The sequence below is a fragment of the Diadema setosum genome, chromosome 20, assembly GCF_964275005.1.
Source record: "Diadema setosum chromosome 20, eeDiaSeto1, whole genome shotgun sequence".
Lineage (NCBI taxonomy): Eukaryota > Metazoa > Echinodermata > Echinoidea > Diadematoida > Diadematidae > Diadema > Diadema setosum.
The window spans coordinates 15,353,436-15,370,505 of record NC_092704.1 but is presented as its reverse complement, the minus strand read 5'-3'; the positions used below and the strand labels follow the sequence as shown (position 1 = coordinate 15,370,505).

General features: G+C 36.5%; 1 protein-coding gene across 1 annotated transcript in view; it reads right to left on the bottom strand.

Annotated features, from left to right (window-relative positions):
• The window catches only part of LOC140243455 (uncharacterized), a 77,850-nt gene that overhangs the window by 46,373 nt on the left and 14,407 nt on the right, over window positions 1-17,070 (bottom strand). The window contains exon 3 of the mRNA XM_072323132.1: window positions 11,129-11,242. Coding sequence (XP_072179233.1) covers window positions 11,129-11,242 — 114 coding nt within the window. The remainder of the gene's footprint in view (window positions 1-11,128; window positions 11,243-17,070) is intronic.

Below are 17,070 nucleotides of genomic sequence, written 5' to 3'. Positions count from 1 at the left end.
AGTCTATGGTTTTGTGCAGCATGCTCATGTCATGGACAATGACATTGAAGAGACTCTGCACTGAGCACTGCAGTTTATAATGACTTGGAAAAATAATGACCAACTGGAAGTCAGCCAGTCTGACATATGCACCTACGACATAGCAAAATCAAGCATAGCTCGAGATTTTTTGTACCAGTTTACAAACTTGGCACCAATTTCAAACGTTCTACCATGACATAGAAAGCAGATTCACAGTGTCTCTTTAATTATTAAATGATATGTGTTTGTTGAAACAAGAGACTGATATGAATGTGTAGATAGATTCAAATGAGTGCCAGTATATTTTCCATATAAAGTAATCGCTTTGTGTTGATCTACCCATAATTTCCTTGTGGCTACTTCCTCATAACAAGCCAAATGAAAACAACGAAAGCAGACTCCCTTAAACAATAACATCAAGTCGACACTGGGGGTACTTTCAGGCTCTTGCAGAAAAGAAAAAGAATGAAATGATTCGAATTTTCTCCTCAAAGGTTCAAAGCAGCTATTGTCAGATCTCCAAATTCCAGTAACGTTTGTATGATATGTCTCAAGCCCTGTGTTAACAGACCATACTGTAATATGTCGCGACAACATCCAGAGAATGAAATTCCTTGGCTTGGGCAATAAAACAGCAGGGGCGAGTGAAGGGTACCATTTGAACAGACACACACCGAAAACCTTCTCGCGTAGGTTTCCACAAAGGGGGTGTGTCCACTGATGTGACTACACTGTCCATCGGCCAGCGCTGCTTATTGTTCTAGATTGCGCACATTGAGGAAGGCAATCGTGTTAGTAAGCAAAATGTGGTTTTAATCACTGATCTCAATTCAGTTGAGATCAGTGGTTACAAACCATGCCCGTGATCAGTGCACAGTGTGTCAGGCATTCTCTATTTGCAATGTTGCACATGTGGGTTGAGTGTATCAAAGGAATATTACCACGGTTACGTTCTAATAGAAGGGTTGTCAGGGTAGTGTCAAGGTAATTACCCTTGTTGGCTAGGGTAGAATTCAGCAAAAATTTTTGCGAAAACGTCCAAGCAACAGGGTAAAAAACAAAACAAAACAAAAAAATACTTGGATGCTACTTGGACTTTGTCGCAGTAACTCTAGCTTGAAAGGCTCTGTTAAAATGGGGCTTTACGCACACTATTTAGCCTTTGGTGTGCTATGAGAGCTGATTGGCAGAAAAAATCACATAGCATTACTATACAGTCCAAAATCCTTGGTAGATAAGGAGTTAAAGGTCCAGTTTACCTTTGGAGCAGTGATTTCAAAAATGTTCAAGATATCACGTTTGATGCATATGTGTAGGTCTGTTGTATCACAAAACATCCTACCATATGAAATTTTTGCAATAAAGCCTAAAATATGAGGAGATATCAGCATTTTTCTCAATAAACCATAACTGTATACGGTTTAGTCTGGAAGCATTCTTATTAAAACTATTGTTCACATTTTGTGTATTTAACAATACTTAACATCGATTATATGGATTCAAATTTTTACAGTGGTTGTTTCTATCCCTAACTCACATTTCAGAACAATTTTAAAGCACCAATATTGGGTTTTTGTTTCATCTGCAAATGGTAAATTATGCCTTTAACATTATGGCAGCTCAATTTTAGATATACTATTGTTCATCATTGCTGACAGATCTGTAGATTGACATTAAAGGGAAATTCCAGTCCAGTTAAAAATCATGCTAAAATGAAAGAGTAAAACAAGACAAGCACAATAGTGAAAAATTTGAAAGCCAAAGAAATGCGTAGTATGTCTTTAGCATTCACTACAAATATTCCAAATATCATTATACATTTTGCTTAAAGAGATTCGCTCAGACAATGACTTTCAGTGTAATGTATGGTGAGTTGAGTTGCACTATGCTCGTACCAGAGATGGCACTGAATTACAATATTCATAAGGGAATGGAGCATATTTGCTTCACACTCACAATGAACATGATATTTATTCAATTAGTGATTCAGTAATTTATTTGTTCATGGTTTATTTATCAAATATGCAGGCTGAAAGCTGAACTGGAGGAATACACAGAGCACCATCGATTATATCACAAAACATCAAGGCCTTTAACAGGAAGAAAACTAAAATGATCTGACATTTAGACATGAAAGAGGATCTAGGGCATGCATTGTATGTAATGTAAATTGACTAAGGCATGCTCAAAGGCTCCTTCACAATAGAAACAGAAAATAAAGCATTGATACTTTTAGACACACAGTGCAACACAAATGTGTGTTTAGCAGTCACTAAGAGTGCAATCTATCTCTCTCTCTCATTAAAGGCATGATTTACCATTTGCGGATGAAACAAAAACCCACGCATTAGTGCTTTAAAATAGTTCTAAAATGTGAGTTACAGATGGAAACAACCGCCACAAAAATTTGAATCAGTAAAATCGATGTTAAGTATTGTGAAATGTACATAATTTGAACTATAAATATGTTTCCAGACTAAACTGTCTACAGTTACAGTTCATTGAGAAATATACTGATATCTCCATAATAATACTTTAAGCTTTATTGCAAAAATTTTATATGGTACGATGTTTTGTGGTACAACAGACCTACACATATGCATGAAATGTTATATCTTGAACATTTTTATTATCACTATTCCCAAAGGTAAACAGGACCTTCAACCTGATGAATAAGACAATTCTACCAAAGGGAAATGGAAGATGCCTTGAGCATTCAGAGAAAGTCACCAGGGCCCTGTTGCATAAAAGTTGAGATAAAACATTACTCAGAAAATCAGTCATAAGTCTCTAAATGCTCAATTCTGATTGGCTGAAACCTGACTTATATCTGATTTTCTGACTTATGCTTGATTGTATCTTTTTATGCAACAGAGCCAAGAACTGATTATTTTCTCACTGCTCAAGGGAGACCTCCAGATGATTTTTTTTTTTTTCTTAGACTTTTGCATCTGAACATTTATTAAAATTAGTCACACTGGGTACGGAGTTTCAGAATTGAAAGTGATTGGGATGAGAGACAAGAATATTTTCAAAATTCATAACAAATCACAAAGATCAAGGATGATGACACTGCAGCATCACATGAGAATGTATGAGTGGGTGCTCAAGGACGCAGAACAAAAGAAGAAAACATGCATATGAGAATGTATGAGTGGGTGCTCAAGGACGCAGAACAAAAGAAGAAAACATGCTCAATTCTTAATCGGTAAACTCGTGTTCACAAGCAAGTGGCATTATAACTTAATTACACTGCTGTAATACTGGAATATGTGAGTCTCCTATGTCATCATCCTCATTCAGTGTAACATGCTTTGGGAATTTTCAGAGTACTGGTTTTCTGCTCAATGACCACAATAAATTCCACAAATCTGTGCATGGCACCATCAACTTATGTACTACCTGTTGTGAAATCATATCATTGTCTGGAATGCCCCTTGAAGCCACTGGTCACTGATATTAGTAATTGACACACGCCTCTAAGATGCCACAAAATGAGAACCCGTATATATTATAAGCTCTGGTTCAGACTAAAGGGAGGGCATGAAAGAGAAACCTTCTAACTCTGGGATATATTTGAGTCATCCCACATGATGATGACATATCCAATTTTACGAAAGCAATATCACAGCCATGAATATTCTGTTAGGTGTAATATCTATCATGAGTCATTTAATGTTCTACATCACCAGATGTGCATTGCCATCAGCCAGAAATAAATTGATTGGTAATATACTGACATTTCCTTCTTCAATATTTTTTCCTTTTTCTTTGTATTCATTTATCTATTTTTTTGGCTTACAAACATATCATTTCAAAATCAATCTTTTGTGCTTTCTTTGGCAGTTTTTGTCATTCAAGTCTTCATGTCTGTGTTATTTCATATTCTATGTTTAACCATGTGTAAATGTGTTCAATGTTTCAAAATGAACGTCTTTGTTTATGTCATAGATCATTTTCTTTGTATTACTGCAGTATTTCTTAAAAAAACAAACACTGAAAAAGACTATCTTGCTTTATATTTTTTCAAATCAAATATATCACTAAATGGAATATTGAATGAATACACGTAAAATACATCCGAGGCATGAAGTTTAAAACATGGTACAATTTTTGTATGATGGGGGGGGGGGGGGGGGGGCAAGCCTAATCTTGGGATCTCAAAAAGATTCAATGTTCTAAAACACACAAGCATTGGAATTACAAATTTACATCATATCACTGTGATTTTGATGAAACTCACTTGGTGACTTTAAATTTAGTACTTTCACATCTGTGACAGCTGTCTCTGTGTACGATACATCTCAAGTTGTGTGACATTCTCTCCATGTGTGTATAATACCAATCAGCTTTGCAAGGAAACATCATATCACCGATCTGGCTGCCTAGAGGGCGCCCTTCCAACATTTCAGTTCTTTGACATTGACCCTCCAGCTAGTTACATTCCAACCATGCTTGTTTATTGTTACTGCCTTTTATCTTTTAACCCAGCTTCATGCAGAAGATGGACCAGAACACAGAGCTCAATTTGTTACATATTTTCATATTACTGACACATATATGAGGATGTGGTTTTCGAAACCCTGGGGTACCAAATAGAAATCTGTCATCTTGCTGAATTACTCTTCTATTTTTTTTTTTTAAAGGTAGGGGATATGTTTTACAGAACTCCTTAAATGCAGCAAAACTTTAAATATGAACCTCAGTGGACTTGTTTAGGCCACTGCTTAGAAATTTGGAAGTCAACAGTTATCTACAATTTGAATAATGCACAAAACTCAACTACTCAGCAGTTCTGTGTGTCAGCCACACTTAAGCCTTTTTGTTGCAGTCTTCTGTATTTTTTATCTATAAACACAAATCTAAAAGTATAAGAACTGATGTAATAACATATAGAGTGTGTGGCAAGAATGTATATAGAAATGTTTGTAAGTTTTGATGAACTTTATTCACAAAATATACATGATGGACACACATGCAGTGCATGGGTCTGCAAAGGTAGCCTAGTTATGTACTGGAATTTACGGTGAGCCCCGAAAAAATTCAATTCAAAATCTAACTGTCAATAAAAATGCACTAAATGTTACCTTCCACTTTCAATACTTTATGGGAGTTTCTAAAATGATACTCTCTTCAACATACCACTGTGTTTATACAACTCTTCATTTAAGGCATGCAAATGGGATTCCCTACCTTTAAGCACGGTGCCCTGGATTAACGGAAAAAAAAAATAAGTGAAAGCAATTTTTTGTCCTCTATGCAAGATTTTGTCACATGCTAATGTACCAAAAAAAAACCTCTATAAATTCCTTTGAAATAATAAATCTTGCATCTCCCAATGTAAACTGAAAAGTATATTCTGTTCATTATCAAAGATCCAAAGTGCCATTTCTTTAATCTAACACAGTTATGCTAAAGTTGAAGTGTGCAAACTCCCTTTGCATCCCCCTCTAAACCCTTTACTTTTGGCAAGTTTATATTGCAAAATAATCAATGATATTGTAGGAAAAGATTAATTACTTGCCAATTCTTGCACTGATCAGCTGAGCCGGCTTAAGTTTTTTCCCTATCATTCCCAAAAAGATTATAAAAAGTGTTAAAATTATTATCATTATGGTGTCAGAAATGTCGCAACAGTGCCAACTTGGCATGGGGATCGTTATTGCCAATTGCAAAGATTTGGCCGCCATCACAGCAATGTTTAAAACTGTACATCTTACGAACACAAGATGGTGCTGCACAATGCCAGCACCCCAGGTTAAAGCATGCTGCATCATATATTAAAACTAAACCAATGTAAACAATAGTTTGAATGCATGAATACCATTAACATGCACTCATACACATACACATACAACTTGTACACACACAAACACACACACTCACACAAGTCACCCTTCTTCCCTGATATTTACTTGTGAATGTGTTTGATTGCATTTCACTTCTCTCGAATGGAACATCTGCAAATTTTGTCTTCCTTTGGTCAGATAATTTGAGGGAATGACTCCATTTTGACTTGCACATAATTATATACACTGTAGCACCTGGAGGGGCCGAGTTTTTGACAAAATAAACTAGCAAAATAATTACACATAGCTGGTTTTCACCAAAAAAAAAAAGGCATACAGGCATGAACAGGTGAGGCCATGGAAAGTGCATCAACTGCATCTGAGCTTTAACAAGAGCTTGACCCTTTGACATGGTGCCTTTTTATAGGGGGCTCTCCCAAACTGCTAGCAGAAGCATGCCAATACAAATTTACTGTAACTCTCAGAATATCACTGGTTAGAATAAAGCTTAGTATTCTTGATATGCAGTATCATGACAGATCCCATATGTAGCTTTACGTAATACCTGTAGCTGTTAATCTCAAGATACTTTTTTTTACTTGATGGCAGAATGCTGCTTCTGCACAGGGTTTTGTTTTTTTTTTGTCTTTTTGTTTTTTTTTTGTTTTTTTGTCTTTTCGGGCCAACCAAGAGTTATCAACAGCTCAATATCAATGTGGTCATCACTGCTTCAGACAACTCTGGAATAAGCACATGGGACTACACATTGTGCTGCAACATGCGCAAATCTCAACAGCATTAATGAGCTTGAACCTCGGTTGCACCAGCGCAGGCAATCATCGAAGCCAGATCACCAACCTACATCAGCTTTGACAACATATTCTCTTTTTGTTTTGTTTTGATAAACATACAACAGGGATTTGTTAGACACAAAATGAAAGAATGGCATATGTCATATTATCTGTTAAAAAAACCAAACAAACGATAACAACACATGAACCACAACATGGCTGCCTTCAGCCGGTAAAGCATAATGCTTCTTGGTTTCTAACATTATTTATTTCGTCTGTCACTAGTTGTCACAATCACCCACTAAGTTTCAAATAAATCATCATTTTGTCACTTGAACTCCACCACACAGCCACTGTATTAGAACTGAAGTGCAAGTTACTCTTTATGTGGCAAGGAGAAGATAGGGCAAAACTGAGCTCAGCATGCTGGTGGATTACGTAATGGATTTTTAAGCAAAAAATATTTTTCATTTATGTAGTTTCCATGACTGCCAAAATATTTTTGAATGCCAAAAGGCTGCATTTTGTTGTGATTTGTCTTCTTTCAGTGAGGTGATATTTGCTATAGAATTTCAGTTTTGTAGGAATATAGGATGAAAAATGAATCTTGTCAAATGTCTCATCCCATTTAAGCAGGAGTAATCTGCCATGGAAATATTGCCATGATGGTATCCCATTTTATCAGTCTTCCAGTTTATCGGAGTAATAATTAAATGGCAGCAACTGTACACCTACTGTCTAATTTCTGCTGAAAGGGGATTCTATATATTTCCCATACATTAATGTGTCAAACGTTTTTTGTTCCCCTCTACAGGAAAAAGGGTAAAACAGATATATATAGCAACTTGTATTCATCAAACATGATCGTTTTATTGCCAGGGAGTGTGACATGCATCTTATAGACAACATACATGAGAACTACATTTTGGCCATTCCTTTATGATATAACCTACAGACTCAGCGACTTTCCTCAGAACATTTTTTTCCAACAGTAATACAATAACCCTTGTCCATTTATCAAATCATGATGCATGCCATAAGTAATAGTCCCATTAACATTTCAAGTAGGTGATCAAGTCATGATGTATAAGCCACAATAAATCATCCTTTCAACATTTCAAGCACGGAACCAGAAGTCTAAGCATGGGCAAGGACAGAAAGCAATTGAAACAACATAACTGGAGGGGAATGCAACCAAAACAGAATAAGACCCCATTAGGCAAGATACTGCATGGCTCGTTTCTGTGGAATATGAATTGAAAACAACATCTGACATTAAAGAATGGCTAAAGTATTACTTTGATAGGTCCCTGGAAGAGAAATATTCATGGAGCAGAACACATTATAGAATGGGTAGCGAGAATTCTGCGATCTCATTAGTCAAGAGCTACATGAGTCTTGTATGTGTTGATTTGTACTGGCCGCACGCTGAGTCACAGTGGTAAACATGTTATCGCGCACTTGTAGCAACAGTACGCGCACTTGTAACAAAGGTTCGCGCACTAAGCAAGCGTTCGCGCACTCAGAACGAGACGCCTATTGGCTAAAACAATCATGCATCAGTTTTTACTGGATGCATGGTTCTGAAGAAAAACCATGCATCCAGTAAAAACTGATGCATGGTTTTCGGGCTCTCGTCTATGGCAAGCCAAAAGGAAATGCACCCAGTAAATTTGTCATCGGGTAACACGATAGAAAAAATAGGTTTTTGGCAAGAAAATTACCCATTCTATAAAACAGATGACGCACAGGTCTTTTCGTGCGTCAGTCGGAATAAAGTGTGCATGCGGTAACTATGGAATTTAGCCTAAACCCACTCGGATTTGCCTTGTGGGTTAAGCATTCCATAGTTACCTTATTCACACAATTCTGACTGATGCACTCAGACCTGTGTGTCATTTGTATAGTGGAAATATTAGTAAACTGGCTGACTGCATGGAGTGAAGCAAGAATTAATTCCAATACATGCTCTGGAGAAGGTAGTGACATGCCAACATGTATACTCTATGCATACTTCGATAGCTAACATAGACTGTTACAGCCAGCAGAACATTAACTGGCAAGACAACAAGTAGCAAATGCTGAAATCTATGCAAGTTGTGTCTTATACCCCTTCCAGGTAATCGTGGATGCGGATAATAGGAGCACTAAGTCGTAAAATTTTGATTACATGAACGGGAGAGGAGTAAAAAAGTGCGCATTATTTTGATGCTGCTATTATCCGCATTACTGCAGCATGAGGAGTTGATCGAGAATACATGAACGCGTTTTACGACTTATGCGCACTAACATTCCACAGTTCGGTCAAAGGTCACTCGATTTCCCGCACAACCGCTGATTGCTGAGCTTGAGCGAGAGCTGTGCATACACGTGAGTATATCACCGAAAAACATTACGTCATTATAGAGGCGTGCGCAGTAACCATGACAAATACTCCCGTCTTTTGCACCGTTATATGAACGGGCGCTCGTAAAAGTAGTGCGCACTTCATGGGATATATGAACGCGATTTTGATTACTTCATCCGCATTATTTGGATGCGGATAATTGAACCGTGATTACCTGAAAGGGGTATTAAAGGGACTGTACAGTACTGGTTGAGGTGGGGATTCGTGTTTTGAACATTCCTAAGTGAGATAATGAAAAGCCTCTTATGAAATATGAAAGAGCATGTAATTTTAAGAAGGATTCAACGTTTATTTGATGAAAATTGGTTTTCAAATGGCTGAGATATCCAAAAAAGTGCTAATAATAAAAGGCGACATGCCACAACTTTATTAGGATCTCTTTGTTTCACCTTGTTTTTGGATATCTAAGCCATTTCAAAACCGATTTTCATCGAATAAACTTTTGATACCCCTAAGAACTGCATGCTCTTTGACATCTCATAGAGTGGTTTCTGAATATCTCGCAAAACGTTAAAAGCTAAATCCTCACCTCGACCAGAACTGTACACACCCTTTAAGCATGCCTTCGATGTCATTTTCAAGACTGCACAGATGGTAATAAAATAGAAATGAGTTGGGCAGAACTGCTTTTTCTTATTTATGCAGATCCACATACAACATTGTAGCTAGATGAAAAGCACTGAAACTTGAAGGGTAATGAGTGTAATCAGAATACCGCATGTACAGCCCAATTAAGCTCAAGCTTCTCATCTGTCAAAAACAGTTTCCTCTTCAAAAGCAATAAATCTTCACATTGCTCCTGCGTGCTTATAAATCACTCGGCAATCACATTCCGGCTTCCATTAATGTGATCATTCACCTGCTGATATACATGTAATATATTTCCTTAGATCATTAGGTCACATACCCTTCAAATCAAGCAGGCCATACTAACTTCCATCATTTACGCCACATATCTAGCAAGTCTAATTTTTCATGAATCGGGACTTTCTGACATTTTCTCAAGTGGTTATACTTGCAGTCATGGAATAATAAAGTAGTGATAAGAGAAATATACTTGTGCCTATTGCATTCGTGTTGGGATCAGAGTTAACACTTTCACACGGTGTTAAATTCACAAACAGCACTGTATTCGCGAAAATAAACCCTGACGAAATATAAGGCACAGTACTTGGGTGAGTCTAAACAAGGGAATACACTTTCTCTATCTATTAAAGAATCTGTACCCATCATCCTTTCATATATATATATATGGATCATTTGGAAGACATTTCCATTTGTTTTATACGCAAATTTATTATTACATGTTCAATGGCAGTTTACGCAATGGAGACACGAAAATTGTCTCCTTAATGACCAGTTGTCTCCCTAATGAAGACACTTCCCCCCAATATGTCTCCCTAAGGTGCCAACTAGGGATATATATATATATATATATATATATATATATATATATATATATATATATATATATATATATACATACATACATATATCAAAATTAACTTAAATTGGTGTCAGGTGATTTCCACTGATTCACTTTGTGGTTATTGAGCTAAACACACTCCTAGGTCATGTTTTGTGAATTGTTTTAAAACAGATATTTAATAGCAAACTTAAAATGCCTCCCACATAAAAAAATGCAATGTTAAACTGCCTCCAAGATGGAAAATTCCCAAATTGTGCTTCTCAAAAAAGTAATAACAAATTTCCTTAGTTGCTGTGGTTTGCCATTGCAGATCTACCAACTCGGGAAACTGACTTACTAGTCCCAACTCTTGAAACATTATGCTCACAAAACATTCAACTAGTGGTTCTGGGATGCCAACCATGAAAACAGCCTTGCAGTATTCTGAGTGCAAAAAGGGCATATTTTTGGTGGAAAAATCAGGGGTTTCACTTGGGGGGGGGGGGGGGGGGGGAGGTAAAACAACATAAAATATGGCAGAAAATGAGCAGCTGGCATCTCTGGTGCTCTCATCGTGTGTGTACTTATGAGGTAATTACTCTGAACCTAATATCACTGTTTTTATGTGTATGACCTTTACCACCTTTTTATGGCTGCATTGGTATGGATAGGGTAAATGGACTACACCTCCATACAGATCTGTAGGACTCACCTTTTCTGAAGTGGATTCATTGATGAAAACAGGATCGCCTGTGACTGTCTGCTCTATTCTCCAGCCCTGGGGTACATCGTCCTGTGAGGGCGCTGTTGTAGTTGGACTGTGTGGCTGTAATGACAAGATGAAAATCAAAATTTCATAATCGAATTCAACTATCAAAATAATGATTAAAACATCATCATTAGCAGCTTAAGAGCAGAACAAAATACACCAATTGCTATAACAACAGCAGTAATAAGATAGTCTTTTGTGTGGCACATTTCCAGTATGATACGAAAAAAAAAAATCTGCAGTTGTTACATACATTTGTTTTTATCATATTAGTTCCACAGTCATATAATACAAATGTTCATGTATCAAACAAAGTTATCATCATTGTACACACAAAATACAAAAGTTAAATCTTTTGTACTTTCAAAATCAACTTTTTGAAAATCAAAATGTTAGTATTGTGTATATTACATATAATACTAACATTTCAATTTTCATTCCTTAAAGAGACTATTGATACATTTTCTAGTTTTTCTATTACTATTTTTCACAAGCAATCTATAAAAAATTAATTTCTATTTCACTTTTAACACACATGAGACATAATTTCTGAATTGCTCATTGATATCTCAGTATTGATTGTTGGTTTTTTGTTTTCCCAACACTTTTTATAAGATCTTTTGAGGGCACAAAAAGAAAAAAGTCACAAGTCATCCATACATCTTCACTGTTTTTCTTTCGACATTAATTCCATTCACAGTGAAGGCAATTATTTCTGATTCTTACAGAGTAGGATTCATTTCACATCATGTCATTTCTACTGATAAGTGCCTACTGTCAAGAGACATACAAGTATTCACCACAAGTCCAAACATTTCTCAGTAAATAAAAACAGTATGATGATTACTGTGGTACTGGTATACAATTCTATTCCTGGTGCTCGTTTCTTAGAAATGTGAGTTTTAACAACAGGAAATGTACTGTATATGCCATTTAATATTTGGCAAGGTATATTTTGCAGAAACGGGACTGGTACAAGGTCAATTTAACTCATGATTGAATGCACAATCAACAATATCACAGATGGCATGAAAGATACATTTTAGTATAACTTGTGTTTGTCTTAATTTCCCTACTTTAGAAATGATATTAACAGTGCATTTGTGCTTGGAAGGCAACATTTTTATGAGTTGTTCATTTTGTGAATATCAGTCCATTCATGAAATATGTGAAGATAAAAATATTGCAATATATACAACAAATACAATACTTTGATTGCTTTTGGGTATAGAGGGTATCAATGCATATTGAAAACTAGAAATGTCGCTTTGGCGACTGGTATGCCTCCGCCATAATGCATGATTTTCCCAATAGGTCTAGATAGTACATGTGGACAATGTGTGATTACATTTTCACAAAATTGGCAAAATACTGAAATGACAAGTTTGTCACAAATGTGTTGAATGTTCACCTTCCTTGACCTAGGTTTAATTGGATGAATAGGAGAGCATGTATCTAGGGATTTAAGGACTTTAACTTGACTTTGACCCATTCATACATTTAGGCATTGAGTAATTTTCAAGGTACAGGTGTGGAGAAAAAGTGCAATTTCTGAATTGAATAGTAAATTGTTACCATTTTCATCTCGCCCTTGACCCTAAAATTCATAAGATAATCACTTTCAGGTACAACATGCATAATATGTACTAAGTTTCAAGATAACTTGAGCCACTTCGAGATATGGAGGAAAAAGTTAGTTCAGCACTTTCACTTGATCTTTGACCTTTTGACCTTTGAGGCAAAAAAAGAAGAAAAAAAAAAACTTTCCAGAGAATTTCTATTAGGTTACACATGCATACACCAAGTGTAAAAAAAATAACCCTGCTGGCATTGCATAAATATGAGGGAAATAGTAAAATTTTGAAGTGTTGCACTTGACCTTTGACCCCTGACCTTTGACCCCATGAACCCTACATTCTCTAGATAATCACTTCCAGTCAGTACATGTATATACTATGTTCCATGAAGATACCTTCAACAATTTTCCAAGGCACGGAGAAAAAAAAGAAGTTTTGATATTTTTACTTGACCTTTTGACCTTTGACCTTTGACCTCATGACCCAAACTTTCACCAGAGAATCTTAATTGGGTAATACATGTATACACTAAGTTTCAAGAAAATATCTTCAGGCATTCAATAGATATGGCGAAAATAGTGAAATTTCATGTATTTGACCCTGACCTTTTGACCTTTGACCTTTGACCTCATGACACAAACTTTCACCAGAGAATCTTGATTGGGTAATACATGTATACACTAAGTTTCAAGAAAATATCTTCAGGCATTCAATAGATATGGTGGAAATAGTGAAATTTTATGTATTTGACCTTGACCTTTTGACCTTTGACCTTGAGCATGTGCACCCAAAAGTTGATAGGCACAACTTCACCCCCTAATACACATACATGCCAAGTTTCATTAGGATACCTCAACAGGTTTTGATAGTTACCTTGTCCACAAAATTCATTACGGACGGACGGAAGGACGGACAACCCGAAAACATAATGCCTCCGGCACCACTTCGTGGCGGAGGCATAATTATTGAAATACAGATGTAGGCTCAAAGATTTCTTCTCAGTCACAAGAAGCTAGACAAATGATTCAATAGGTGGTGCTACACTGGCCAAATTACATTGTTACTATCATCACATGTATACTATAGATTTGAAGTCTAGCACCAAAAATCATGTCAAAGAGCACAATTGGGAGATACAACTGCAAATCTTTCAATAAAATGAAATGTGATATGATGGCAGACAAACTCAACACAGAGTAGACACAAATGTAGCATACACTGTACGCCTTTAGCGGGATATCTGGTCCTCATAATATTCAAAGGAATGTCAATTTATTTGCTATACAATTCAGTTTAAAGAGGTCCTACACAACATGATTGTTTTGTGGCCAGCTGCCATGATCCATTATATTGTATTCATACTTGTATAAAATGTGAGGAGTAGCACTGCCTACTTGAAATACTGAAAGATGGGTATCTGCTATGATGCAAAGGTCTTGAAATTGACAGTGCTGCAAATAAATGAGCAGGGTGACTCCATTGTTTCAGCCTAGATGCACATGTTGCACATGTACACTCCATGATTATCACATCTTTGACTAGGCTCTAATAATCAAATACAACAAATGTTTCAAATAAAGGAAGTTTGACTTTAACAGAAACAAACATGTAGAGATGCAATTTCTGAGGAAAATGCCTTTGACTGGTTCCGCAATGTAGATTCATAACATTTGACGCGGCAAAAGCCTCTTGCATATCTCTTGGACTAGCCATTTATCTTAAGGAAAAAAGGCAGTTATTACAGTATTGATCATTCATGCTTTCGCTACATTCTACCTCCCAGATGTGGGCCAAACCTACTTTGGGCAATATATTTTGGGATATTAAAGGAAAATTTCTGCCTTGAAGAATCTTTGCCAGGAATCTTCCTGAACATCTGATTTTAATCTAATACTTCCTTGCAGACAAGGAGAGGGAATGGGGACATAATCAAGTTTTAAAGAACATTAAAAATCCATGTACACACAGTCTCTTTTATCTACATTCACATCAGCTGCTGGAAACTTGGCATACAAATGCTGTCCTGGTATGTAGTGCCAGCGCGTAATATATTGGGTCATGTACCCATAACCATTGAGGAAATGCCGCGAGCTATCAAACAATATTGAACATTATTGGTTCCCCCCAGTTAGTCACCTCGTGACGCACCATCTATGATTAAGCGGATTTGTGCTGTACGATTCCTCATCAGTGGGAGCTACAATGTACAATTTTGTACATGTTATTCATCAGCCTCATTCGATCTCATTTTTTGAGGTGCATGTCTGTTTGTTAACGCATACGCTGACACTCTGCTTTTCATTGTTTTGAGCCAAAGACAAATGCCCTGAGCAACAGGAGACTGTTGCAATTCAGAATACCATACCATCTTTATCACACCATCATTTGTAACAAAAACATGTATCTGTGATCAAATTGGTTTTGTGAAAAACACAGCAATCATTTAATAATCTTATACATGTACATGTGTTTGGTGATCATCAAATTCTGTCACTGTCAGCAATATGTTATACCCATCTTTTAATGTTTTATGTAAACATAAAAACTGGGAGTATACATCAACACAAGCAGACGAATGTAATTCACACAAAAGCACTTTTCACTGACAATTTACAAAATCCTTTCATACTTGTTGATATTTCTGCTAAACTTTTTGGCAAACAATAAGACTAGATAAATGACCAATCTAGCAAATCTGATATCTCTTTATTGAGCCAATATCCAGTAAAACGGTCAAACAATGAATTTATGAAACACTGGCCTCATGCGCGTAATCTATGCCAGTAAACATCCTCCCGAAATGAAACCATGCCTCAAGCTATTATAAAGTCGACCTTTGCAACAAACAGGATTACAGACAACGGTTTCTCCCTGCGACCACTTCCATTTCGTATGCCAAATGCATCCACTCTGGTAGTTGCACTTTGCTGCAGGAAATTATCAATGGGGAAAAGTCCATCCTGTGGCTTTGCATAGCCAAAAATACAAAAACAAAGCAAAACAACACAAAACAAAAAGAAAAAAAAAATACCCACAGAGATAACGGAACGCACATGGCAGCCGTTCTGCATACAGTCCACTAGAACACAGCCAGTACAATTTTTGTATAATGTGCCTTCGGTCTGTACACAATAACAATGGCACAGGGTAGCCTCAAAATGAGGTCAAACTGTATAAAATTGTTTTCCATACCCAAAATTTACACTGATACATGAAAATTCACCTGAAATTGTAGAAAATCCCTTTATTTTTTTTTTTGAAATTCCACAGTTTCTACAAATGTACCTTGTCTTCACAAACATTTCTAGCACTCAAAAATCACACAATGCAATTGATGGGTAAGGTTGAATACATCACACCTTAATTTGTGAGCAGCAAACTGCCAAATCAATTGAACAAGGGTATAAGGTTGGCAAAACTTGAAACATTCCTGATGTCAATTTTTTTTTTTTTTTTGGTAGTGTAAAATGAAAACCTCAAACATCGAAATCTATATTAAGGTATATTATTATATTATAAGGTATATTATTATAGGTATATTAAGACCTTAGACCTTAGACCCATAAGACCTCCAAGAGCAAGCATCTTTACCTGCTCTCTTCTGGGACGTATAACATTGTAATGTAGCCATCTTCTGCACTTGGAAAATTATCTAAGCTCTGTCATCGCAGTCTTACTGGTTTCAGTTATGAATCATAAGAGGTTTCTCATAAAAATAGCAACTTTTCTAACAGACACACTCTATACTGTGAAGGCAAACATTGCTCAGAGGGCTCTTAACAAAATGTTGCAGATCTTTAAAGCTGTGGTCTGCAAAAGTAATTTCCTTGTACATTATGTGCTGAATTCCACAAAAAACATACAGTAAGTTCCATCTTTCCGCAACAGCTACTGAACTACGCCCGGATTATTTCCAGTGGGTTCCTGTCTTGACAGAGGCGCGACAGACACCTCACTGAGGTGCCAGGCCAATAACGATTGAACTCGTCCGCGATGGGACACATTTTGGGGGGTACTCCCTCTACTTTCTCTTCTCTGTAAGGAAATGTTAAAGGACAAGTTCACCTTCATAAACATAAGGATTGATAGAATGTAGCAATATTAGTAGAACACATCAGTGAAAGTTTGAGGAAAATCGGACAATCCGTTCAAAAGTTATGAATTTCTGAAGTTTTTGCGCTGTCACCGCTGGATGAGAAGACTACTGCAGTGTATGATGTCACATGCCTACAACAATATAAGGAAAATATAAAGAGAATTTCACAAAATTTCATCTTTTGAAAAAAGTACACATTCCCGTGACTCGTT